The sequence below is a fragment of the Chenopodium quinoa genome, unplaced genomic scaffold, assembly GCF_001683475.1.
Source record: "Chenopodium quinoa cultivar QQ74 unplaced genomic scaffold, ASM168347v1, whole genome shotgun sequence".
In the NCBI taxonomy this organism is placed as follows: Eukaryota; Viridiplantae; Streptophyta; class Magnoliopsida; order Caryophyllales; family Amaranthaceae; genus Chenopodium; species Chenopodium quinoa.
Genome location: NW_018745170.1, coordinates 3,211,224 through 3,238,955, shown reverse-complemented (window position 1 = coordinate 3,238,955; position 27,732 = coordinate 3,211,224). Strand labels below are relative to the sequence as shown.

Sequence of the window (27,732 nt, the reverse complement as noted above, 5' to 3'; positions counted from 1 at the left end):
GTTGAAACTCATCTTCAAGATATGAGAATTATTGAGTATAAATACTCCTCGCTACAAATAATTTTATTAGGTTTGGACATGTATATTAAGGAACTTAGTAGGGTGGAGTGAGAATGTGATAGAAAGAAATTTAATGGAGGAGTCCACATCATATGAGTTGAGTGTAAATTCAATCCATTTTATCCAATTAAAAGTCTTTTTTGTGAAAATTCTAAAAAGAAATACAAGAAGATTATTTGTGAACGGATAAAGTATTTCTTATTGATAAAATAATAAGTGCGCACTTTGCTATACAACGTGAAGGGTAGAACATGGTATCTACTTTCCCTTTTGATAACAGATAACATTTAATTGCGTGACAATTAAAAAAATAAGGGATTAATGTCATAATTGATTTGAGTATGAGTGTCCATTATACTTTGTATATATCACTCATTCATTCAGAATTCTCCAAATGACCAAAAAAAAGTGTTGGATGTACTAGAAAATGACATATACAACAATAGGACTATAATAAAAATGAATTTATAAAATGTTAGATTATGTCATTATCAATCTCTATTTACATCCAAATTGGTTACTACTCCCTGTTGATACCGAAGGCTTGACAAAATATAGCTACTACTCAGAGAATCAATGCCTCAATTCTCTCTCATACAAGATTTGCTTCCGAGATCAGACAACTAGACGAATACACCACTTTGCAGTGCTTGAACATTCATTTCGAAATCTGATCTCTGAAAGATCTATTGTGAGTCCTTAATTCAGGGGAATGACTGCGACGGGAAAGACTGCGGCCAAAAAAATCATTTTGAGGCTCACTCATGGCTCTACCCTCTCTCCTCCTTCGACGTTCATGCTGTACACCAACTCTTTCTTCTTCATTCTTAGCAAGAGTTTTCTTCTCCACTCGAGGGTCCACGTTAAGTTTCTCTTTAGGAGCTTCATAAAGGGTGACTCCACCATTTTGAGATGACAATGCCGTTTCCCGGGTTTGCTCCTCCTCATAAACAGATTCAAGAACTTCCACTGCTTGACTCATTGGAGGTCTTCCCTTCGGATTTTGGCTAAGGCATTGGTACCCAAGGCTTGCCACTTTCATCATAGCCTTGACTGAATACTGCCCATCAATTCTTGCATCTAAAATTCGAAGAAGTTTCTTATTATTGTTCAAGAGAGGGCGACACCATTCTACCAGATTATGTTCTCGGCTGGGTCTACTCTTGTCTAATGCTCTCCTTCCAATGAGCATCTCAAGCAGCACAACTCCAAAACCATAGACATCACTTCGTGCCGTTAGATGCCCTGACAAAAATAGGCAACTTCACATTGATGGCCTCACTAAAAGAATGTATAAATATCAATAAAATTTTTAACTCCATCCATCCATAATAAAAAAAAGTCACATAATACAACTATTAGTAATGGTTAGTGATCCCCTAAAAAAAAAAGTAATGGTTCATGATTGTATGTCCTAATATGCCATCACTTAAATTAAGTGTTGGAATGACGATTAAATTCAAACATAGTATTATGACGGGTCTTATAGTAAAATTGTTGCATTAATTAAGAGTTGGGATGATCAGCAGATGTTAATTACCGCAAATTATCTTACGCTACAATCCAAGTCAGGAAAACTAAAAGTTATAATGACGGAATATGCAACTCCGAAAGATGCCCACATAATGAAAGACAAAAAGGTTACATGTTATCGTATGTGTCACTGGCACACTCCAAAGCAAAGCAAATAATGGGGCTCATGGTATTCATTAACTTTTGTACATCAAAAGCATAGACAACACAATAATTATACAACTACAAACATGCAAGGTTAGAATCTAATGGGATAGAAACTATTAAAACAGCCTAATCAGATTCTCATTAAAAGCATAGACAACACAATATTTATACAACAGCTTGGAAGCCAATATACAAGGTCAGAATCTAATGGGATAGAACTATTAAACAGCCTAATCGGTTTCTTTAGAGCTTCTCACTCTTTGCATTTTCTCTCAATTCATAGAGAAGTAATGGACCAAATCTAAACCTGTGTTAATTAAAGGAAAGGCACCCAGTTGGTTGAAATTTAATAATCCCACCAAGCCAGATCGAGCCTCACAACTGGTATGCTGTGTAACGAATACATACCATCTACTCTCTTTGCAATAGTCACGTATATTAATAAGATGTCTAGAAAGACACCACCTTTCCTACTACAATAGTAATTCTCTGTCCCTTTTTATTCTTCCACTTTCCCTGTTGAGGTGTCACTAGTTATTTCTTCCTACTTTCACTTTTCCTTTTTTGGTCAGCATTGTCCAATATTATACCCTTTTTGGTATAATATTTGGGGTCCTACTTACTATCTATCACCCAACAGCAACTCACCTTTTTCTCTCCTTCCAGTTAAAAGTAGAGACATCATCCCACTTTCTCCATCTCTTAAGTATTAAACTATGTGGCCCAAAAGGGCGGATGAATAATTATGGATGGAGGGAGTTGATCTTAATGATGAGAGTATGAAAGTTAGATCGGGTCTATGCCAAAATGGTCCACCCTCTCTCCCCCTCCCCCCACCCCCCTCCCGAGTATATGCTTCAACAGGAATCGCACAAGGGGAGATTGATACAATAGAAACCTCAGTATGATTTATGATTAAATGTCCTGATATGCCACTACTTAAATAAAATAATAACAGGAGGATAGGGAAAACACTTCTATTATCAAGTGTCATTTTTGTGAAGTCATGTTATATCCTTAATTATAAGTGGTTAAAACAATGAAATAATAATTTCAGACAATGTATAATCCAGATTTTTCCCCCAAAAATGCCCTTATTTGAAATGCATGAAAACTGTTTTAGAAGCTGGAAGGCAAAGCAGTGCATAAGACGTAGTACAGTGTAAGATGTAACTCACATTGAAGCAAATCATTTGTCAAAAATTTCGAAGAGAAGAAGATACCCTCCGCAAGGGCAAGATGAACTTATCAATCTAACAGTACATTAGAAGCCTTACCAGTCATCACATATTCTGGAGCTGCATAGCCATAAGTGCCCATAACACGTGTTGATACATGTGTTTGGTCACCCATCGGCCCTTCCTTAGCAAGCCCAAAGTCAGAAAGTTTTGCATTAAAATTCTGCACATTGCAAAAGAAAATATCAATCAGAAAAGTCAGCTATAGCAAAGGCAAATCAGGATGGGACAACTATATATTTCACTTTAAAATTTAAATTTAAAAAAAAAAAATCAAAAAAAATGAAAAACGAAGAAGAAAGAATAAAGATATTGAAGCAAAATGTGTACATTATCAGCATTACAAAGGATATTAGAATAGAAAAAAAAAATCAAGAAAAAAAGGTCAGAGCCCTTACGACCCTACCCACTTTTCCCAACACAAAAAAGAACCCAAAAGCATATATGTTCTGTAAGTACTTCATACATACAAACTGCTAATCGAAAAACATCTCATGTTTCTGAGATTATTGGTAAAAAAAAGTACTTCTAAAAATGAAAGCGGAGTTAGTTAGAAAAAGGCAAGGGACAACAGCTAACCGCATCAAGCAAGATATTTGATGTCTTGAAATCACGGTAAATGATTTGCCGCTCCAACCCATGAAGGAAAGCAAGCCCTTTTGCAGCATCAAGAGCAATTTTTATTCGCCTCAACCACGTGAGGGTAGAAGACATTCCTTGCAACAGCAGAGATACTAAGTGAGTACACTATATACGAAAAAACTTTAAAAACACTAGTTCTTATTCATATCAATGCATGGTATTGTCCTGTTTTTTAAACGATGGTTGGCATATTTAGGAGAGTTGTTTGTCATCTATTTTGAATCTTTTTGTTATTTATCATATGAATAAATGCATAAATTCTTAAGTTTTTAGCTAGACATGTTTTCATAACTTGATTGAAGATACGATGGGATTTTGCTAATTTAGAGTTTTTAATATGGTCATGGTATGTGCCGGTCAAACATGAAAGATTGTCATGGCCATATGGAGGACTTGGTGAGATCATGGGATGATCAATGCCTTTTAATAATACAGTACTTATAGACAATAAATGTATGGAATTTTGATTGTCTTTCTGTCTTGCAATTCAGGAAAATACAAAATGCGTTGAAGAATACAAATGTACATATTAACAATAACATGTCTTTCTCATTCACCTATTACATCTACCTGATAGCTATATAATTCAATGAAGGGGTCCATTCTCATGTCAAATCCGTTCTGGAGTGCTCTACCAAATCAGTGGCAATAAACTCACCAAAATACACCTAATAAATATTCTAATTTTTGGGAAAATATGTCGCCATATTTATAGCCTATTGTTTGCATAAGTTGACAAAACATATCAAGTGAGATGACTAGTAGAAATACAATTATAGACGCTTAGCTTTAAAGGCTTGGAAAGGCGAAAATGAGTTACTTCTATTCACTCCTTTATACATATGAATTTTGAATAAACTATTGACATCTACACTAATAAAGGCACAAGTGAGATTCAAAGTGTTTTATGGTATAAATGTAAAAAGCATGTAAAAATTTAGAACATTCCCAAAATTTGAAACAAGCAAATAATACATTTTAAGGGAGAGTATTATTATTACAAAATTTTACAAAGAACAGCCTAATATAGTTGCCCCCTTACAGAGCATTGGGGTGTGTGTGTGTGTGTGTGAGAGAGAGAGAGAGAGAGAGAGAAAGAGAGAGAGAGAGAGAGAGAGAGAGAGAGAGATAAAAACCACTGAATATGTTACAATTTATCTGTTGAACGCACTTTAAATTTTTACTTCAAGAAACTATAACTCAATGTGCCTGAACTATCCATCACATATATCTTATAAAATCATAGTTCACACTTTAATTCCTAGTTTAGCTTAAAAAGTGGGTATGACAACACTTGGGCATAACATGGAAATAATGACTCCAAAAAATTATAGCTACAAATGCTATTACAATTTGAACACACAAGAAGGCATTTTAAAAATTATTCCATCACAAAAATAGAAAGAAGGGGCATCTTACATGATAAAAGTAATATTAAGGTGGTTTTATGTTGAAACAATCATATTTGGTGGATCTTAATAAATGCACAAATATTGTACGTTGCACGTAGTTTCGCATTACTCCTTTGGAGTGTCCCAGAAGAGTTTATACTTTATTTTTCAATGTAGTAAAGTTATATTTGTTCTCAGATATGGCTCTTTCACGATATGCAATACATTCTTGGGAGTAACACAAGTACTTGAGTATGAATAATTATGTAAAGGAAATGTGTTATGTTCACCTTTACATTAGCATCTTAATCTCAATGATGCAAGTTAATTGGGACAAAGGGAGGATTAATTTAGCCATTTCTGCCATCTATGTTTACATGAGTCTATAGCTTCGCATCAAATATAACTATTATTTTTCCAAAAGATTGTAAGAGAGAAGAATCATAATCAACAAAACATCCATGCAATATGCTTCAAATGGGGGGAAAAAGGCAAGTCAAAGCCCGGAAAAAAACTAGGGAAAACGCATTATTCACGCACAATGATTATAATTGAGGGAGATATTAAAATATCATACAAAAGAATGCAGATGTTTCAGACAAGAGATGATTCCCAATATGTAAAGAATAGAAGAAGCACATTAAACACCTGTATGTAAAATACATTATCACATCATGTATCATTAGTTTTGCGTGGAATCTACTTCAAAAAATTATTAATCATCATATTTAATTCAACTGGATTGATCTACTAGATTGAAATGATAGTAAAAAAAATGGCTTTGCAGCTGTTAATGGCAACTTACTGCGGAAGAGATGCTTCTCCAGGCATGCAGAAGCCATATATTCGTAAACAAGCAACCTGTGCTCATCTTCACAGCAGTATCCAATCAGCTTTACAAGGTTGGGATGGCTAAGCTGTCCTAAGTAACTAACTTCTGTCTGCATCATAAAAGATCTATATTCATTACAGCCATTTTAATGCCACAAGCACACATAAAAGATCTATGTTCATTACAACCATTTCAATGCAACAAGCATATATCATATTCTACTACAGACCAAATAAGGATACTCGCATGAACTTGGGTCTTCAACAACATAATACATTAAGTTGAAGAGCAGATAATAGTAATTACTTTATCGTGTCTTGCTACAGCTACAGGGATAGAAAATATAATTTGAGCTTTAAGATTTTTAGAAGAGAATCTTAAGTCGTCAGTTTCATGTTAAGCTCCCAAAAATGACATTTTTGTAAGAGCTCTGTCTTGCTGTTTAATTGCACCTTAATTTCATTCTCTGTTGCTATCAACAGGCCCCAATCACAATAGATTAGAAATCTAGTCAAACTAAAATAGAGACTAGGCTTCTAGTTAAATTCATCTTTAGACAAATCCAAATCAACAACTTGGTTGTGCTTGAGTGAGATCTTAGCAACTGTACACAAGACAGAGCTCTGGCAATATTATGAGCATGATAATGAATACAAAGCATCAAAAAAGCAAGAGATGTATGAAGAAGTACCAGCCATTCTTTATCTCCTTGAAAACCATTTGGGTTCAGCTGCTTAATCGCCACCTCTGTGGTCTTGTAGCCTGGCCTCACGGTCTCATCTATAACTCCTCTATAAACTACTCCAAAGCCACCTTCCCCAAGAATTAGATCTGGTCGAAAGTGTTTTGTAGCCAACTTCATCTCTTCAAATGAAAAGATGTCAACTTTACTATATTCAGGATGCTGGCGGAGCTCTTTCACATCTTTTGGGGTAAACAAGAAGTTCGGGCTCTTGCTACCCTGGCGCTCCCCTTTACATCCTTCTTTACTCGTCGAAGTAGTTGTAGTTTGATTAAGTACAGGGGACATTCGACCAACTCGATGACCACCACCTGAATAACAACCAACCAAACAAATGAAGATAATTTGCAAAAAAAGTCATGTACACGGAACATTCTAAATGCTCCAAAAAAAAGGACTAATTCGAAACTCTTCCAAGGATTCCAACATTTCCCACTTCTTCAATGCAAGTCAATATTGCAGATTACAATAACCCTTTTTTGAGTAGAGTGTAATGCTACAAAACACAAGCAGCAAATTTTCTAATATTGTATTGCATAAGATATTTGCATTTACATAGTTTGATAATCATACTAACAACAACCACTCAGTATTGACTCTGTCAATGAGCCAGGTCCAAATACACCCTAAACAATTTCGACTATAATGAGGTTCAAATAACAAAACAATATAAACCATCAACAAAGTATAATCTAGAAAATTCTCATAGCTGAAAAGCATACATAAGCCAAAACCATCCTGAAAACTGAAAGAAAACTCATACATCAATTTACAATACAAACTAAAAGAGAAGTTTAAATAACATAACAATATAACCAACAAAAGTATAATCTCCCAAATTCTAATAAGAATCACCCCTACAAACAATATAAACCACATTAACTAATATATTATTCAACATTAATTTCTTGGCTTTGGCATTGTTATTGTTCTACATTAGTAACCCCCATTCAATCATATCATCAAAACAAACCCCATTCACATAATCAAACACCCAACAAATTCGAAGCATAAACAAAGATGGGTTCGAGACGATACCTCTCTGATTATTCCGAGGAGCTTGTTGATGTGGGCGATGTAGATTATAATGTTGGTGTTGTAAGTGTTGATGATATTGTTGATATTGTTGGTATTGTTGTTGTTTATGCAAATGTTGTTCCTCTTGCAAAGATTGTTGTTCAGATTCACTAGAACTAAAACACATTCCCATGAATTTCAACCCACCACTTTTTTTCTTTTGCTGTTTCATTTTTCCATCAACATTTGACATCTACCCAAATATTAATTTTTATATTCTTTCAAAAACTAACCCAAAAAAACCCAGAAAAAAATATACACCCCAATGTGCTAAATTACAAAAGATCAAACAAAAAAATTAAATTAAAAAAACCCAGAAAAATTCTATTCCATTCCAAAATGTCAGAAACAAAATCCTGAAATACCCCTAACAAAACGGTGATAATGTAGATAAAGGACAGATCTGATCTGGGTATTTACGGAATTTTAAAGGGTCGCCGGGAAAAGTTGGCCGGAGCTCCGGTGAAAGTTCGCCGGAGAAAATAATTACAGCTTTATTCAATGAAATTTACAACAAAATCTTCCAAAGAAATCCAAAAAGCTGATTTGTTGAATTGAAGGAGAGAAAAGAGGGGAGAGAAGAAGAAAAGAGGGAGCAATTTGGAAGGAGAGCCGCCTAAACCGGTAAACCATGAGAGGAGGAAAGGAAGAAGCTTGTTATTGAGGGACCCACAGTGTTGTTGGTGTTTTTTCTCTCTCCTGTGATATGTTGTTACTGAGTGCATGCCAAAACAGGCAGATACACCAGCAAAACATTCACCATTTACAACGGGTATTATTTTATCTCTTATCTCAAACCGACATTAATGTGATGTGCTGCTCTATATATATAAATTGGTAACGAAAATTCTGTGGAGTTCCTAAATAGGTAAGGATGGATATAAAGAATATGCTAAGATGTCATTGTCTAGAGGATTTACTTGCAATTTAGGAGGAATCACCATGGGATTGGATGCATGGATTGTTTATAGGGCTTGCAAACGGATCAGGTCGGGTCGGGTTCGTGTTCGGGTCACCTAGTTTCGGGTCAGCAAACCCCCAACCCGACCTGATCCATTTAACTTTTTCGGGTTGGAATTCCTAACCCGAACCTGATAATTTCGGGTTCGGGTCAACCCGAATTTGACCTGATGACCTGATTTTTATTTTATTTTTATTTATTTATTTATTTTTTATTTTTTTGGGCTAAATCAAATTTCAGAAAATTCACAAGTCTTCATTTCAAAACAAAATAAACAACAAAGTAACAAATATCCTAAATTCCTTAATTAGAAATTACAAACCAAAAATATTTTTATTAAAAATCAAACCTTACAAATCATACATTATAGGATGTATATAAGAAAAAGATGAGAATAGTAAACATCATCAGCTTCATCACACCCTTACGTCCTTTCACTAATTATAACTTAGCCTTTGCTACTAGATATCATCAGTAGTGTCGCCGCCGCCTCTCATATTTTTATAATTTATATGCGTGGGAATTGTTTGTCCTTCCTTATTCTTGAACTGCAATATGGATCTCCATTCTCCACTATTGAAGAGTGAGAAAAATAGAGAGGAAAATGGAAATATGAGAGAATGAGAGAAAAGAACCTCTTGCGGCTATGAGAACTGATTCGTGAGGTTGAGAATATTGAGAGGAGTGAAAGTGTGAGAGGATTTTAGGGTTTTAGTTTTTATTAGGACTTAAATATGGGCTTGGGCTGTTTCCTCTCCTTCAGTATTGTGGTTTTTTTTTTATTAATTTTTTTTTTGCTATTAACTTATTTCGGGTTAGATGGGTCGTTTTCGGGTTGAAAATTCCAACCTTAACCTGACCCATTTAATTATCAGGTCGGGTTCGTGTCGATCCATTTAAGTTTTCGGGTCAAGAATCTCAACCCAAACCCGCTATTTTCAGGTCGGGTTCGGGTCGGGTTTTCGGGTCGGGTCGATTTTTGCCGGCCCTAATTGTTTATCTTTGTATACGTGTGTCATGTGTCAAATCTATTAATGCGTAGAGGTGTCAATTACGGTGTTCGGGACAAGTTCGGTGAGGTTGGTCGGATCTATTTAATGATTGAATCAGGTTGAATTATTATGTCCATACAAGTCGAAATCTAAATTGAGTTTTGTTTGAGTCGATCGAGTCAGTTTTTAACCCTTCTAGTCATGAAGATATCACCATTCACTATGCTTTACGATTGTATTTTTTTTCCCGTCACAAGCAAATTAGAGATGATGATTTAAAAGACGGTATGAAACAGTTTAAAATTAAGCAGACTTGTTATTAAATTAGGCCCTCCGAAATGTAAAAATGCACAAATTTATTTCTTGTATTTGCTTAAGGTGGTTATTTGCTACCTTCACACAAAATACAACATTACAACAAGCAAAAACATAAATATCCTCATTACTAAGTTGCATTCTTTTTAAATTAACAAACATAAATATCCTCATTAAATATCTTGGTTAATTATAGAGCCAAAATATACATTAATATGTAAGCAAAAACATATCCGATCGAGTAGGGTCTTACAGAAATAATCTCGCAATTCAATTTAATTAGCTTGTAAATTTTTTTTAGTATTTACCCACATTAGTTCCCACACCTATCGTGACCCATAATTTTAGGTAACAAGTTGTAGTTTGGTTGTAAATGTAACAATTTATTTTATTGGAGTTGTAAATGTAAAAGAAGATAGCGGAATATATTTTATTATAAAAGTATACTCGAGATCGAGTAGAATATCATGCATTGTATTTCATGAATTTAAGATAGAGTGGGGTATGACTTTTATATAGTAAAAAGAAAAATGTGTTAGAATAATAGTGAGGTTTGTTTGAGAACTTGTATTATAGGTCCATTCGTACATAATAATAATTGGGTTTAGCGATTAGGTTCATTGTTAGGATCAAGATTATTCAAATATAGAGTTATATTTGCGTGAATATCTTTCGATTCATCTTAATAAGTACTCCCTCCATTTATAGTTTGATAAAACCAATCTGGTTTGACTTAAGAACAATTCGATTACCCAATTTGAAGTAATCCTATTTGATCCAAATGTACATTCGATTTTCATACACTAATCTATCATGACCCTAATTTAATTTGACCCAACCCAACAAATTCCAATATGAATCCGTTAGACATACCTAATTTGACAACCCAATTAACCTCCAACTTAGAATAATTTGAATGCTTAATAGTGCATGACATTTCTAATAAAATGCAGCCGTGTTATCTCTTGTTATTTTATTAAATAAATTAGGTTTATTCTCTTTAGTACATTCTCATTGGTAACAATTAATAATTTCCCGCATTCTCCTAATTAAGTCCTAAATAATATTAGTTTAGTTTTTTTTTTTTGAAAGCCGGATAGCACATATTATTAACGCATAGTAAGCGTGTCAACAAGTACATACGAAGAAACCTCGCTAGGAGCGTGGTTTTCCCAACATTGTTCACAACCGAACGGCATTAATCTAGCTAAGTGATGGGCTATATAAAATCCCATCACGTTTAACATTGGACCAAAAAATAGAAGAAAAAACAGAGCTAGAGAAGATGATGTCTTCAGCAATGCTATCAACAGTGGAAAGAGTGAGGGAGTTATTCTTTAACTTCTTAATCAGAACCTCTGAATCAGATTCAAGGATCACATCATTATAACCATGATCTTTCGCCTTCTTCAAGCCAAATAGAGTAGCCTTCCACCCAGCGTGCTTTAACTCTTCTCACAGCAGTAAAAAGTACCTTGCCAGAGCTATCACGAGCAACTGCCCCCAAGCCAATCCACCCCTCGTCCTTGGTTGAGGCGTCTACATTAATTTTAATAAACCCAGGTGGGGAGGAGACCACACCACTTTGTCAGAAGCCCGAGGAAGTCCCACCTTCCCATAGATTTTTTCAGTATACTCGCAAAAATCCACAACCATTGTGCTATGTCTGTCAAGAATTATGCTATCAGGCTCACTAGAGTGCTGGAAAAACCCACATATTCCACCTAAACCAGATGAACCAGGTAAGGAACAAGCTGCGCTAGTAAACCTTCTCGCTTAAATTATTAGCCCATAAAAGTAAAACCTCTCCAAAGTTGCTTGCGGATCCCAAGTTCAGAGCCTCAGAACAGCCACTGTCAGTCCACAAAGAACGAGTACATGGGCATGATATTGTAGCATGAATGATTGACTCCCTTTCTGAACCACACTAGAACAAGAAGGATCATTAATCAGGTGTCGTTGCTCAAGCACTCCCCGAGTTGGAAGTGAATTAGAGTAGCACTTCCAAATAAATGGCGAACTTTCGAAGACACTTTCAATTTCTAGATTTCGACCAAAAGTTCTCAAAATTCTCAAGCATAAAAAGACATACCCAGAATATTATGCAGACTTGACTTCATAGCTCCCATCCTTCGACCATTCCCACTTAAGAGTATCATCAGGTAGTCGATCACTAATGGGGATTGCCAAAATGAGATGCTGGTCACGTTCATTGAACACACTTTCCACCTTCCCCAAATCCTAGTCCTTCTCTTCCACATTAATCAAGTCAGCAACATAAGTGTACTCGTTTTACACGTTCTCGTTGATGGCTAACCTTCCCTCATCATCCAGAAGCCACGGATCATCCCATATTTTTATTTTCTTTCCATTCCCAACTTTCCATAGCAAACCATCGAGAACAAGAGCTTTTGAACTCTACAAACTTCGCCAAGAGAAGCTTGAAAAAGTACCCAAGGCAGCTTCAAAACCGAACAATTTGGGTAGTATTTGGCCTTAAACACTTGACTAAGCAATGAATCTTTCTGGGCAGCCAATCTCTAGAGCTGTTTCCCAATAAAGAATCATAAAATACTCCCAAATCTCGGAATCCCATACCACAAAGCCACTTGGGTTGACACAAAAAGGCCCAACTCTTCGAATGGATTTTTTCTCTTTGACATTTGAGCCCTACCAAAAACGTGCCATAAGATAATGAATTTCCTGAATCAGAGATGATGGAAATTTATAAACAACCATTAAATAAGTTGGGATGGCTTGAATGACGGCCTTCGAAATAACTTTTTTGCCGTCCCTCGAGAGAAGTTTCTCTTTCCACCCTTGTATTTTCTTTCATATTCGATCCTTCACAAAGGCAAACACGGCTTTCTTTGATCTCCCTACCTCCGTTGGCAATCCTAAGTACTTCACATGATTGTCAACCATTTTCATGCCAAGAATTGAGCTAAGAGTAACTCTAGAAGCAAGATCAACCCCCTTACTAAAAGTAACCTCCGACTTCTCAAGATTGATTTTTTGCTCGGAAGTTGCTTCATATTTGTTGAGAATATCAACAATGATTAAACATTCCTGTCGGGTGGCTCTCGTAAAAAGTAGGGCTGTCATCTGAAAAGAACAAATGAGAGATCTCTGGGCCTTTTCTGCTTGCTCGAACACCATGAATTTGGTTCTTCTCCGAAGCCAACCTTAGCATTCTAGAAAGAACGTCAGCCACTAGAATAAAAAGGTACTGAGAAATATGATCACCTTGACGGAGCCCTCTGGATGGAACTAAATCCCCTGAAGGTTCACCATTAATTATAAAAGAGTACTGCACGGTAGAGACAAATATCATAATCGTGTCAACCCAGGCTCCAACAAAGCCCAATTTTGTCAGAAGTCTCCGGAGAAAATCCCACTCTACACGATCGTAGGCTTTATTCATATCAAGCTTCATTAAAATATAACCCCGACGACTCTTAGCTCTCTTTTTCATAGTATGAAATAATTCAAGCGCAATTCGAGCATTATCAGTAATTAATCTCTTCGGAACAAAAGCTCTTTGGTTCTCAAAGACAATACCCTGTAAGAGATGTTTGAGCCGGTTTGCAACAAATTTTGAAGCAAGTTTGTAAAGAACATTACACAAAGCTATGGGGAAAAATTGAGAAATACAAGTAGGGTCCTTCACTTTTGGGATAAGAGCTACATTGGTCCTGTTAACATCACAGATCGAGGTTCTACTAGAAATAATATTATTCACAAAATTTGTCACATCATCACCAACAATATGCCAATATTTTTGATAGAAAATAGCATGTAAACCATCAGGCCTAGGGGCCTTGCAAGGACTCATTTGAGAAAGGGCAGCAAAAATCTCATCCTTTGAGTAAGAATGACAAAGAGAAATATTCATACCTTCAGTCACCATACTCGGCACTGTAGGGAATTTTTCAAACTCAACCTTTTGAGCTTCACTGTGATCATGTTTTTAGACATGGCGGCGCTCCAAGGGAAGGAAGCTAGAAATAGAAGAGTCGCCAACAAGTTTTAGGAACTTGTAAACCTTTCACAGGTGCTAAGGCTACACCCCATTCACGATTACGGAGATCACTAACTCCATAGTGGTCCGAAACCATGACTAGATATTCGGGGATGATGATACGAATCCAACCTAAAAGAGATTGAACCCGCCCTAAATCGGTCTCTACTTAATTCTTATGATATTCTTGTGCGCTTTCCGATCAACATACATACATCAAATTAGCCCTAAACCTATTTAATCTACATTGGTTGATTATTAGTGCACACTCAAATCTATTATTGGTGACCACTTGAATTAAAATCATATTAACCTAAATTAAAATTATTAATTATCTTATTAGGCGTGATTTCAAGTACAAATTCCCTTTAAACCTGCAAAAAGGGGTGTGATAAAGCAATAACAATAAATCATGAATAATCAAGCAACATATAATTAATTGACACAACAATCATCTTCATAATAATATCATCAAAACATCATTAGCAAGATCCTAGGCATGATACTAAACGGATTAATAACAAACCCTAGCATGTCACTAATAAAATCATAATCAAAGCGTTAACCTAAACATGATACTATTAATAAAAATCAACATCCTAAACATGATACTAGAAATCAAAATAATATTATAAACATGATTTCTACTCTAAAACCAAGGATTAAGTAATTGAATTACTTACGTTGATGTTCCTCCCTTTTTGCTATTAAAACAATAAACACGTTAGTGACTTCAAGAAAGATTAAAATCAATCAAATAAATAAATCAGATTGGGTCAACCAAATATCCATACATATTCTATTTTGACTGGGATTAGGATCATTGAAAAATAGATGTTTTATTCGATGCAATTCTTAAATCTTTATCTTTTCGGAAAAAAGGATAAATTAGAGCCTTCTAGAGGATTCTAGAAGCTCATAATAAATCCTAATGGATTTAGGACTGAAAACAATCTTCTAGAAGATTCTAGAAACTTGTAATAAATCCTAATTGGTTTAGGAATGGGAATAAGATAAATGGACCCTCCTCGTGATTATTGGGTCGCAGGCAAGGCTTGGTTCGGGCTCGGTTTAGTATTTTGGCTATAACTTTTTTGTTATAAGTCGGATTTGGGCTTATAATATATCTTTGGAAAACACTTTTTAAGCCCCATCCAACTATACAATAATTGGACCAGGATCATGGACCAAAATTATCTGGTTTGGACGTTTTTATGAAGTGGACACGAAATAAATAATTTTAAAAGACACGAAATGAATGAATTTGGTTTAAAACATTTAAATAAAGGTTAGAAATGGTTAAGGCTTAAGGGAAATTCACGAGACTCTTCAACCCTTCACCTGACTCAGCTCGATAATCAAAGACGTGAAAGATACTCATCACTGGGTTTGGTTTTTTGGTTGACGCAATCAAGTGTCTACAGAAGCCCTCACTTTGATTGAGTTCGGAGAAACGTAAGTTTCGAAAACAAAAGTCAAAGTAGATCGATAGGGATGGAGATTGATTCAGAAAGTTCTGCGGTCCTAATTCACTCTTTTTAACGCCGATACCTACAAAAAGCGTCAGTTCTACAATTAAAGGAGTTAAGGGGAAAGAAACGCGTATCTGGATTTTGCCGAGCACACGTCTCTGGGTGACATCAATTTTGCTGAATCAAATTTGTTTTTCTTGACAATCTCCACATCTTAGGGAGCGTCATCGAAGATCGCTGTGCTTTGCCATCTTCAAATCAAAGGGGGACAACCTCCACATCTTAGGGAATGTTGTCGAAGACCACTACTCCTTGAGTCATCTTCAAATCTTCTCGCCTTCACTCCTTGGAGGTGGTAGCTTCTCTCTCCTTGGAAAATCTACCGCAAAACCTCATTCCTCAAGGTCTTACCGAGCTTTAAATTGATTTCCGTAGGAACCTTCCATCCTAGGAATTCTTTCGTGATTATGATCAATCAATAATCAATCAATGTTCTTAATCAATGCTCAAATGTGCTTAATCAATTCTCAAGTGTACTCAATCAATCAATAAGGTGATCGTCATCAGGCCGATCATTAATCAAAATTGTAATTGGGTTGATTACTAATCAAATCAAATCAAATATTTATTAGTTGCTCATCATGAGGCTCAAAAGAATCAAATGCTCATCAAAAGGCTCAAAGGGATAATCATGGACCAACAAATCAAGTTGTGGGACCCACAAATGCTGACGTAGGCGAAATTAGAGCCACCGTATGGCGACAAGTCTATCGCGCCACGTCAGGCTCATTGCGCTGCGATAGGCCTGTCGCGCCGCGATGAGCCTGACGTGGCGCGATAGACTTGTCGCCATACGGTGGCTCTAATTTCGCCTACGTCAGCCTTTGTGGGTCCCACAACTTGATTTGTTGGTCCATGATTATCCCTTTGAGCCTTTTGATGAGCATTTTTCCGAATTTAAAGCTTCTTCTTCCTCATTTTTTTGGCTGCTCATTTTCGTGTTCGTCGTTCATCAAAAATTCAAATCGCTTGTTCTCCTTCTTTTCTCAACCAATTCATCTCAAATTTGCGTCAAATCGTTGCATTTTCATAAAGCGTTTATTTTGCGTTTTTCTAGAAAATCCCAAATGTTTCTTCCTTATTTGCTCAATTTTATCAAAATTCTTGCCATGAAATTGCTTGTATGTGTTTGTATGTTGCTTTGTGAGCAATTTGAGACTAGAATTGCTTGATTTGGCGAAGAAGCGAGCATTTTACCATTATTGAACACTCTAGGTTCATGAGTACAGTGTGGCTTCTTGTTGATTTTTCTTGCTCTTTGTGCTTAATTTGTTGCAATATTTGTCATAAACTTGCAAGAAATTGTTTTGGTGATCAAAATCTTTGTTGTTGTGTGAATCATAATCATGCTCTGTTTTTTGCATTTTTGTACTTTGTTTTTGACGAACATAGTATCATGCGGCTAGGCGAACTTAGATACAATAGACCATTTAATTTACTGTTTTTATGGAAACAATAAATAGTATGGCTTGACGTCGAGATTTGGTTCACGTTCCTGCTTGTCTCACCGAGAGGACGAGCCTGTACGAGAGGGAGACATCGCCTCTACCAGCCGGACGTGGTCTCTCCCTCAGTGGGATGAGCGCACCCTGGATTTTCAGCCGGTTCACCACATCACCTAGCGGGTTTTGCTGGGTCTTACCGAGGAGCATGTGCGTTGCCATGGTTCGGGCAACGACACCATCCGTCTTTGTATCGCCAACTAATTGCTTGGAACCAGGAGGTGAGAGTGCTTTGGGAGTCCTGTGGGTTGACTCCCCATCTACGAGTTGCTAAGGTCTTCTAGTCTTTTCGGGAGAACCGCTTTATTGTTCGGGGTGTCCTGGAGTTCTTCCAGGACACCACGAACACCTTCCATTTCCCATGGGGTGAGATGACTATCACCCCACTCGGCTTTTCTGTTATCAGTGGACTCGAGTTTCGCCCAGCTCGAGTTCCTGTGGACGAGCTGCTCTCGATGACTTCTCCAGAGACTGCGGCTCTTCTAGGTTTGATTGTACAAAAGGCCGCTTCTAAGGCCAGGGAGAAGGCCTCGAGTATGAGATCTATTCGCATTCGACTGTTGGTGCATGCTTTTGATGATGCGACTACGCCGGAGCAGCGGGTTCGCATTTTTGTTCTCATTCTCCTGTCGGGGACCATTTCTCCTGACAGGGGAAGCCGTGTTTTGCTGCACTATCTACCTGTGCTGCGCGACCTTCAGCGAGTCAATACGTTTGATTGGGCCAGCATTGGTTACGCTGACCTCCTTTAGGGCTGCGGCCGGGATGCCGCCAGCGACACTGTGGAGCGGAAATCTCCGTTTCTGGCCTTTGGAAGGTCGTAGAGGTATATCTAACTCTAATCTTGTGATCTTATCTCAAGTTTCGATTTTCCATTAGTTCTTAGACTTCTTGGTTTTCTTCTTGCAGGTCCGACTCTACGAGTACATTCCTTCACTAGCTCGGCGTGGCCTAGGGCTAAAGGGCTCCCGGTGGCTGCCAGCTGGCAGAACCGTCGTGCTAGTCTATCCTCTGTAGCTGTTGTTAGGGCCACTATCCTTGATGTAAGGACATTTCTTGCTTTCCGGTTCTTTAGGTTTTATCATGAGTGTTTGACATATATCTTTTGTTTCAGCGCCCTAATATTTTCCATGGACCGACTTGGGCAATTTTTGGCTAGCTTTCCAGTACACGGCCGAGAGGCGTTTCTTCTAGGGTACCTACGATGTAGTGTGGTACCTGGGTGAGAGAGTGGCTATTTAACACTCCTTAGATGTTCATCTGGTTCCCGGGATCCTCCTGCTTCGATGATGAGTCAGGAGAGACTCCGGCTGTATTCTATGGATGGTGCCATAGGTGAGGACTTCCGGAGGCATATCTACCGAGGCCGTTCTTATGAGGAGGAGTTGCTCCCTCGACTAGCTTGTCCATCTTACTGCGAGGAGGTTTGCAGATCATTCATCGTTTAGTTCATCTTTTCTGTAGCTCCCAGCGGTGCTAATTATTAGATTATCTTGCAGGAGGAGAGAGAGCTTGAGGTGTTTGAGCCCCCGCGCATGTCCATTCGCTACCAGGGGGTTCACGGTCCCTTTGAGGAGATGATCCCTCCAGCCCTGAAGGAATGGCGGTTGGTGGAGCGATCCATCCCTCACTCTCAGAGATGGGTGAGTTTTTATACTTTCTTTAGTTTCGTGCATGTATCATTCGGTTTTCTAATTTTATCTAATTTTTGTAGTTCTCTCGAGAGGTGATGGTGCGGATGGCAGCTGCTCTCGATGCCTGTCGTTATCAGCTGGCGAGGTGGAGCCACCGGGAGTCATGTCGACGTACGGAGGACGTCGCGCTGGTAGATCTTCAAGCATTTCTTTTTGTTCATCTATTTTGCTTTTTGATGACTAAATTACATTTCTTTGTCTTTGTTACAACCTGGTCCTTGGCCACGTACTCGTTCGAGGCCAAGGGGCTTGAGAGAGGCGGGAGCGAGGCGTCGACGCACCTCGTTGGAGATCCCAGGCAGGCGGGAGGTGCCTGGCTAGGCAGAGGGCGATGATGATGAAAGCCCTAGTCATGGGTCCTCGTCGAAGGATATGTTCCCACCTTGTTAAGGTACTCCAATGGTACGCCCTCACATGGTTCCAAACGCGTTTACGGCCGGTCCATCGTCTCAGTTTGGTGGTGGGACTTACGAGGTCAGCTCGTCGTCATAGCAGCCTGGGCTTACTCTTTCTGCTGGTGGAAGTTTTCAGCAGCACGGCTCTCAGGGAGATCCGCAGTTTACTCAGTGGGTTGGCCCTACGATCGTGATCTCCACGACGGGCGGTGCTGATTCTACTTAGGTGCTGACTCCTCGGTCTGCGTTTTTCTATGATACGATGGGTATTTCTTAGGAGCCTCGTCCTCCAGCACCCTAGCTTTTCCTACACTATTCTTTTTCTTTGGACTATTTGGACTTTGCTCATGGTGTATACATTTTATTGACGTTAATGTACATATATATATATGTTAGATTATCTGTTTAGACTTTATCTATCTATTTTATGTACTCTTTATTTAGTCAATAAATTCCGTCATTTCTATTATCATTGGAGGGTATCCGACTTTCTCCCCCAAAAAGAAAAAATAAAAAAATAAAAAAAAGAAAATGAAGAAAGCGCAAGTTTATAGTTAATTAATTTGAAATTCCTAAAAAAGAAATTCCAAATCAACTAGGATTAAATCAAAAAAGGTTGAGTCATCATAGGAAAAGGTAAACAAAATTTTGGATAAGGTAGGAAAAGTGAAAAAAGTTGGATAAAAATTTCGGATAATCATAGTACGAATTCGAATCAAAATCAAATCAATGAATATTCCATCGTGGGCGACAAGCTCATCGCGACGCGATGGATCCGGAGAATCCATCTCTGAATAAAATTCAATTTTTGCTTCAATTTTGTTATAAAAAGACCCTGAATTCGTTATATTCTGCATAATTCAAGTCACTAGCTTCTATGTTCTCTTAGCTTCCATAATTTAGTAATTATGTCTAAGAATTTCTGTGAAATCACCCGTGAGTGGCGTCGGTCTCTGACCACTAGTGAGAGAAAAGAGCTTGAACATCTCAATATGAATGGTCTACCGGGTATTAAGGGGGTAGATTTTGATAGTGATTTTATTCATTCCGCCATAGAATTATTGGGACCGCAACACTCACTATTTTATGCTAGGAAACGATGAAATTAGCCCCCTACCAGAAGAATTTGGTGGTATTTTTGGCTTTCCCTCTTTGCATCTTGCCATAATCCCCATAATATGTGAATATTATTATAAGGATTTTGAGCGTTTTTACAATCTAAGGGAGACTTGTTTTGGGTAAAAATACCTAAGGCCACGCGGCCTAAAAAAATGGTGACACGTGTCACCCTATGACAGGTTCAAAATGAACCAATCCTCAGCTGACACGTGGCATCTCCAATGATTGGGAAAATGAAGGCCCCAAGGCCCAATTCCCGAGAAAAGGCCGTACAACAGCGCAGCCCAACATTCCTAGGTTTTCATAACCTAGGATGGTGGCATGAATCCCAAGACTCTATAAACAGACAGATGTTCCCCCTTAGGGAACACGGATTCACACGTACACACATTCGTTATTCACAAAAAAGCCATAGCAGTCAATGATTGCAGATAATTAATTCTCACCATCGAGAATATACCTGATCTCGAAATCCGAGAGGATCCCACCTTTCTTTTCGCAATTTTTACATCTTCCGAACATGTTCTAACTTGATTGTCGGAGGCGGAACTCCACCCAACTCCACCGAACATGTTCTAACCAGAGTCTCCGTTGTTTTGCAGGTACAAGCGCTCGGAATCCAGTCTTGGTGTTGTAACTCTCCCGAAGGACACTGAAAAACTTGAAACATTTGGCGCTGTCTCTGGGGAGAGTACCTCTAAGATGGCTTCTCAAGAACCTGTACCGCCTCCTAATAATAAACGGCCTACGATCGGATTTGAGGTCTATTCGGACCATGATACTAATAATGACTTTGAAGTCGAAACATATGTGGTCGCTGATGCGTCACTCAGATACAGACGCACTCATCCCATAGAAAGAAGGGAACGGGGCGATGAACAAGCTGGTCCTAGTAAATCATTCAGACAGCCGTCTGGACAACACTATGCGGCAAAAGGCAAAACCCCAATTACTCGAGACAAACTCATGAAATTCATGACAAATTTCAAGGGGGAAATCAAGGACCTGATCGACAAGAAGACGGTTGGCTCCAACAGGGGTCAGTCGGCCAAGAAACCTTCTCTCTCTGAGAAGAACAAACCGGTTAGGGACCGAGAGCCCACTCCGCATCCTAATCTAAAGGAGGGAAAGCGGCCCTTGATCGATCTTACTAGAATCCGATTCCTTGAGACAAGGAAGAGGAAGGCTATCCGGCATGTCAAGCCGGATGGCTCAAAGATGACTTATTCTGATGCTCGGTGTTAATCCAGTAGAAGAAGAGTCAACAACTGTCCGAGTCGGCTTCAACGTCGACTTACCCAGACAGCTTTCAAATTACCTCAATGAGGTATTCGCAATCAAAGTGAGAGAGTTAGTCAGGCGGTTTTTTCCGTTCACACTGGCCCTTAGATAATCCATTCAGCTCCTTATGTGCCACAGCAGCCATACAACCGTATGGACAACCATACATGCAACTGGCCCTCTTTGGGGGTCAGGCGGCACAAAATGTCCAACCTTTAGACTGGTAGATTCGTCTGCTAAAACTTAGGGAACATCCTTCTGCGTTCTCCAGGGAGATAACTAAGGCGGCACAACCGGCCAAGGTTAAAAATGTTATGGTGGGTACTTATGATGGTACCACCAACCCTGTAGATTACCTGATGGCCTACACCAACCTCATGTACTTACAGGGATTAGATGATGCCACCTGGTGCCGATGCTTCCCGGCTACATTGAAGGGCATCGCCCAATGATGGTTTGGCAACCTGTCAGCCGGCTACATCAATAGCTTCAAGACGCTTGCATACTTGTTTGCTTCTAACTTCTCTATGAACATTCCTGCTAAGAAAACAAGTCTTGACTTGGGTGTAATACAACAGGGAGATAGAGAAAGGCTAAGGTCCTATGTCAGGAGGTTCAATCTGATGAGAATTCAGATTCAAGGGCTGTCTGACAAAGTGGCTTATACAGACTTTTTTAAGGGTCTGAAGGATGGGTCGACCTTTAAGTTCGACCTCGTCAGAAAGAGGGTAGCCACCCTCCAAGAAGCTTTGATGGAGGCGGAAACCTATATACAAGCAACTGAACTCTGCTCCATCAGCAAGCAGTCGGACCCCAAAAAGTCTGACAAAAAAGAGAGTCGGTCCGCTCAGCCGGCTAAAAGAGAAGAGAGCAAAAAGAGAAAAGAAATCTGGGTGGTAGATGACACTGAACAACCATCCCAAAAGAAGTAGAAAGAGTTTAAACTGTACGTCCCCAAGTAGGAGTTTAACAAGGACTGCTACTCCATCCTCATGGAGATTAAAGACCAGGCGACAATTGAGAAACCGGCTGCAATGAAAGGTTCCGCAAAAAATCGGAACAAAAACAAGTATTGCCACTTTCATGAGCACATTGGCCATGACACCAATGACTGCTATAGCCTCAAGCGGCTGTTGGACTGTCTAGCTGATAAAGGGGTGCTGAAGTCCTACATTATGAAGTCCAAGGTAACCCTGAGGACGAACAATGGACAACCGTCCAATAAGGCAACCCAACCTGCTCATAGTTCGGACACTGATGAAGAACCGAACTATACCATAGTAGGCGGCTTTGCTGGAGGAGGCCCAACCATCCGGGATACCAAAGACTATATCAGGCGGCTGGATGTCAGCTTAATTGATGAGGGCCAGGCATCTAAAGACACTTTTCCTGAGGTCGTTATCACTGAGAAGGACAGGGGCAAGGTCAGGCGACTAGATGATGACCCCATAGTCATTGAATGCAAAGTGGCCAACCAGAAGGTAGGCCGAATCCTTATTGACACAGGCAGCTCGTCTGACCTTATCAGCCACAAGTGCTTGGCAAAGCTCAAGTACAAGCCCAGCAATATGCACAAAGTATCTCACCCCTTAGTTGGTTTTGGGGGTGGAGTAGTGCATCTGGTAGGGAGGATTGACCTACCCATCCGGTTAGGGGAGAAGGGGGAAGGACGCCACATGGTAGTCCGGTTCTTAGTTGTAGAAGAGTTGACCGCCTATAATCTGATATTGGGCCGTCCAACATTGAACGAATCCAAGGCTGTTATTATTCCATCCCTCATGCTCTTAAAATTTGAGAAGGATGACGGGTCTGTAGGCTCCCTAAATGTGGATCAGAAGACGGCAAAAGAGTGCTATCTCCCAGACGTCAAACCTACTGTGCTCGCATCCGGCTAAGGTGAAGAGCCCATAGACCTTGATGAACTCAAGAAAGACGCGCCTGCTCCAATAGCAGCTGGAAAAAAGAGAAAGGCTGACCAATTGGTGGCCGAAAAAGAAAAGAGAAGCAATAGCAATCACTAACCGGGGAACAGTAAGATGAACCCCGTCCCAAGCTGCCTGGAGAAAACATTGACATCGTTCTGGACAATACACGTCAGGAGCGAACTGTTAAGGTTGGGACGGTTGCATTTGCAAGGTTGGGTGCAGACTTGCATAATCTAATGAAAGAATTCAAAGATATCTTTGCCTTTGAAGTAGAAGAGATGCCCGGCGTCAGCCCGGAGCTAGCTGTTCATAAACTTGCCGTGGATCCCAAAAAGATGTCGGTTAGGCAAAAGAAAAGGAATCACGATGAGGAAAGAAGTCAGGCGGCAGCCGCCGAAGTAAAGAAGCTGTTGGATGTTGGGTTCATTCGGCAATGTTACTTCCCGAATTGGGTTGCAAATGTTGTTCTTGTAAAAAAGCAAAATGGTTCCTAGCGCATGTGTGTTGACTACACAGATCTGAACAAGGCATGTCCGAAGGATAGTTACCCACTTCCAAAGATCGACAGTCTGGTCGACTCCACAACCGGTCATGCCTTGATGAGCATTATGGATGCCTATTCAGGCTTTCATTAGATACCTTTGTGGAAGAAAGATCAAGAAAAGACGGCATTCGTCGCTAATCAAGGGTTATTCTGCTATACCGTGATGTCATTTGGGTTGAAAAATGCGCTTGCTACCTTCCAACGAATGATTAATACAGTCTTTATTTATCAAATTGGGAAGAACGTAGAGGCGTACATTTATGAAATGATAGTCAAATCCAAGCTACAAACGGATCATCTTACTGACCTCTGAGAAACCTTCACCACCCTTAGGCGGCACAAGGTCATGCTTAATCCCAAGAAGTGTGTCTTTGGTGTTGAGTCTGGGAAGTTTCTCAGATTTCTAATTGACCAAAGAGGGATAGAGGCCAACCTAGAGAAGATACAGGCGGTTATTGACATGAAGTCACCCCGCACTGTCAAGGAAGTTAAAAAATTAACCGGTTGTCTGGCGGCATTGGGTAGATTCCTCAGCCGGTCAGGTGACAAGTGCCTTTATTTCTTCTAAGTAATAAAAAAGAAGACTAGATTTGAATGGGGGAGGATGCTGAGGCGACCTTTCAGAAGTTGAAAGAACACTTGCACTCGTTGCCAAGGCTTGTTAGCCCTCTGCCACAGGAGGTGCTTTACATGTACTTAGTCGTCTCAGACCATTCCCTTAGTGCCGTTCTCCGTGCTGAGAGAGAAGACACCTAACTCCCAGTTTACTTCATTAGCCATGTTCTTCAAAATGCTGAACTACGGTACCTAACCGTTGAAAAGTTTGGCCTGACTTTTTCATGGCAGTCAAGAAGTTGAAACCTTACTTCTTGGCACATCCGGTTGTGATCTACACTGATCAACCCCTCAAACGGCCAATGACAACTATGGAATCATCCGATCGAATGATCAAATAGGCTATTGAAATTCAAAGCCTTGAAATATCTTTCGAGCCAAGGAAGGCAGTGAAGGGTCAGGCGTTTGCCGACATCATTGTCGAAATGACAAGGCCGCCTGAGCCGGAGAATCTTGACCAGGTTTGGAAAGTATACGTAGACGAGAGCTCTACTATTAACGGTTGTGGTGTAGGCGTTATATGTTAGTCCCCTGAAGGGGATAAGTATGAATATGCGCTACGGTTTAAGTTCCAGGCCACAAATAATGAGGGAGAATATGAAGCTGTGCTAGCCGGTATCTGCTTATGTAAGGCGGCAGGGGCAAGAAAAGTTGACGCCTGTTCTGATTCACAATTGATGGCCATGATTAAGTATTTGCAGGTGGTCAAAGAAGAGCCTAGGTCGTTTGAAGAATTTCATCTAAGTTAGGTGCCCAGATCAGAAAACAATTAGGCGGATGCTCTTTCAAAATTGGCGTCATCCGCCTCCTGTGATACGCCTAGGTTAGTCTTTTGGGAAGTTATGAAAAAAAGAAGTATTGAACAAGATCCCATTGGAATTCTGGAACGAAGCTCAACCTGGATAGATGGCATCCGAGCTTATCTGGCAGACGACACTTTGCCGGATGTATACTTGGAAGTGGCTGCAATGAAAAATCGACTGCAAACTTTGAGATTCATAATGGAGAACTTTTCAAGAGGGGATATCTACAGTCGTTATTGAAATGTATCACCCCAGAAAGGGGAAAAGAGGTTCTAGAGGATATGAACTCGGGTTTTTGTGCATCACACATTGGCGACAGGTCTCTAGCAAAAAGGGCCAGGCGGCAAGGATACTTTTGGCCCACTCTTGAGGCAGACACCATAGAATTGGCGAAGAAATGTGACAAGTGTCAAAGATTTGGCAAACTTATACACCGTCTGGCTACAGATCTGACGACCATTCACATCCCAATACCATTCGCCAGATGGGGCATGGACATTTTGGGTCCGTATACGCCTACTACAGGCGGACGGCGATATGTTTTAGTTGTTGTTGACTACTTCACCAAATGGGTAGAAGTACAGGCGGTCAAAGGTATCAAGACAAATGATGTCATCTCCTTCATTTGGAGGAATATTATCACCCGGTTTGGGGTACCTATGTCTATGGTCTTTGATAATGGCCCTCAGTTTGAGACGCCCTCCCTAAAGAATTGGTTGGGAGATCAAGGGATCTCGCATTTCTTTACATCAGTTGGTCGTCCCCAAGAAAACGGTCAGGTTGAAGCCTTCAACAAGCTCATCTCAGATGGCATTAAGAAGAAAATTGAAAGAGCTGCAGTCTATGGGCAGATGAATTGCCTCATGTCCTATGAGCCATTAGAATAACTAAAAAGGGGGAACCAGTGAAACCCAGTTTCTCATGGTTTATGGTGCTGAAGCTGTCTTTCCCATTGAACAGTATGAGCCGACTCTTCGAGTCATGCTTTATGACAAAGAGGCTAACTGGGAGGCTATGCGGCTAGCATTAGACTTACTCCCGGAACGCAGGGGCATTGCCGCCTTGCGTCATGAGATTTACCGTCTGAGAATGATAAGAGCCTACAACAAATGAGTACACAAAAAACCCTTAAAAGTAGGGGACTTTGTGGTACGAAAAATGGAGGCAACCGGTAAGGCCAATGAGCAAGGAAAGCTGACTCCCAATTGGAAAGGCCCCTACCGGATCTATGAAGAAGTAAGAGGTGGCACCTATCGCCTAGAAACCCTAGACGGTAGACAGCTAGCCAGAACGTGGAATGTAGACAACTTAAAAAAAGTACTACTTCTAAGACTTCAAAAATTTGTAAATAAAGTTTATTATTGAAAAGTTGTTCTTTATTTTCAATCATATTTATTGATTTCTGCATAAATATTGTTTGTACAATATACAAACGGAGTTATTAAATTTTACGTCTACTCCAACATGAGTTGATAAGCTAAGTCCAAAAACTTAGCAGCTATGTGTTGTTCCTTATAGAACACCCTGATGAGGTTAAGGGCCAGATGATATTTAAAACCGTCTGCTCCAACATGAGTAGGCAACCGGCGACACCCATCTGGGTGAATTCGTCGCAGAGAGCATCTCCCATTTGAGTGGCACGTTGCTCTATAAACTTAAAAAAAACGGCTCTATCGATTGTCTGGATTAAGATAACTCGCAGCCGTTTGAATGATCAAGGGAGACCTGGATAACGTGGGTTACCGCCTATACTGTAACAAACAGTAACCGGTAATCATCTTGGTTGGATATAACCTGTTGTTGCTCAAAAGTAAATGCAAACGGTTAAAATTGAGGATCTAAGCTAAGTTAATGGCTGTCTACTACTAAAACGATAATTCGTTTGCTCCAATAAGAGCAAGACATCCGGCGAAGCCCTTCCGAGTGAATTAGTCATAGAAAACAATTGGAAAACACTGATTAACCCCATGAGGATTAACTCACAGCCGGTTGACCTGAATAATTGAAGATGGAACCTAGGCGGCATAGCAAAAACCGCATGTCTCATTGACACCAACCGGAATCTGGCTGCCATCCCAACTTAGACTAAAGCTCTGAAAACTGATTCGGAAGCGGTCAATGACCGTATGATATTCAGTCGAATGGCTACAACTAGCGGTGTCAATAATTTGGATGTATCGGTTGGGTTTGATAAAGTCGGGTCAAGTCTATTTTAAATTTGAGTAATACTATCTAGATTATTGTATGATTGTATCCATATAGATTTTGGGTCGTTTTTTACACCTCTAACAGCTAATTATAATTACTACTCCCGTCGACAGTGGAATATCCAAAAAGGCTGGAATGTGCCATGGTCATTGCGTACAACTTT

The 27,732-nt window shown here is 39.6% G+C and overlaps 1 protein-coding gene across 1 annotated transcript; it reads right to left on the bottom strand.

Annotated features, from left to right (window-relative positions):
- Window positions 1–505: 505 nt before the first annotated feature.
- On the bottom strand, window positions 506–8,489 carry LOC110710270 (probable serine/threonine-protein kinase PBL17). Its single transcript, XM_021888541.1, has 6 exons — window positions 7,624–8,489; window positions 6,535–6,896; window positions 5,817–5,952; window positions 3,558–3,694; window positions 3,018–3,141; window positions 506–1,305 (listed from the first exon to the last, which is right to left on the bottom strand). Exons 1-6 carry the CDS (start codon window positions 7,853–7,855, stop codon window positions 719–721), a joined length of 1,578 nt encoding a protein of 525 aa, XP_021744233.1. The 5' UTR covers window positions 7,856–8,489; the 3' UTR covers window positions 506–718.
- Window positions 8,490–27,732: the final 19,243 nt, after the last annotated feature.

What these genes read in the sequence shown, in the direction of transcription:
- LOC110710270 (XM_021888541.1), bottom strand. Translation starts at nt 7,855, where the DNA reads ATGTCAAATGTTGATGGAAAAATGAAACAGCAAAAGAAAAAAAGTGGT. An exon ending in GGAGAAGCATCTCTTCCGCA is followed by an intron (nt 3,695 to 5,816) that starts GTAAGTTGCCAT and finishes TGCTGTTGCAAG; the next exon opens with GAATGTCTTCTACCCTCACG. An exon ending in TCCAGAATATGTGATGACTG is followed by an intron (nt 1,306 to 3,017) that starts GTAAGGCTTCTA and finishes TATTTTTGTCAG; the next exon opens with GGCATCTAACGGCACGAAGT.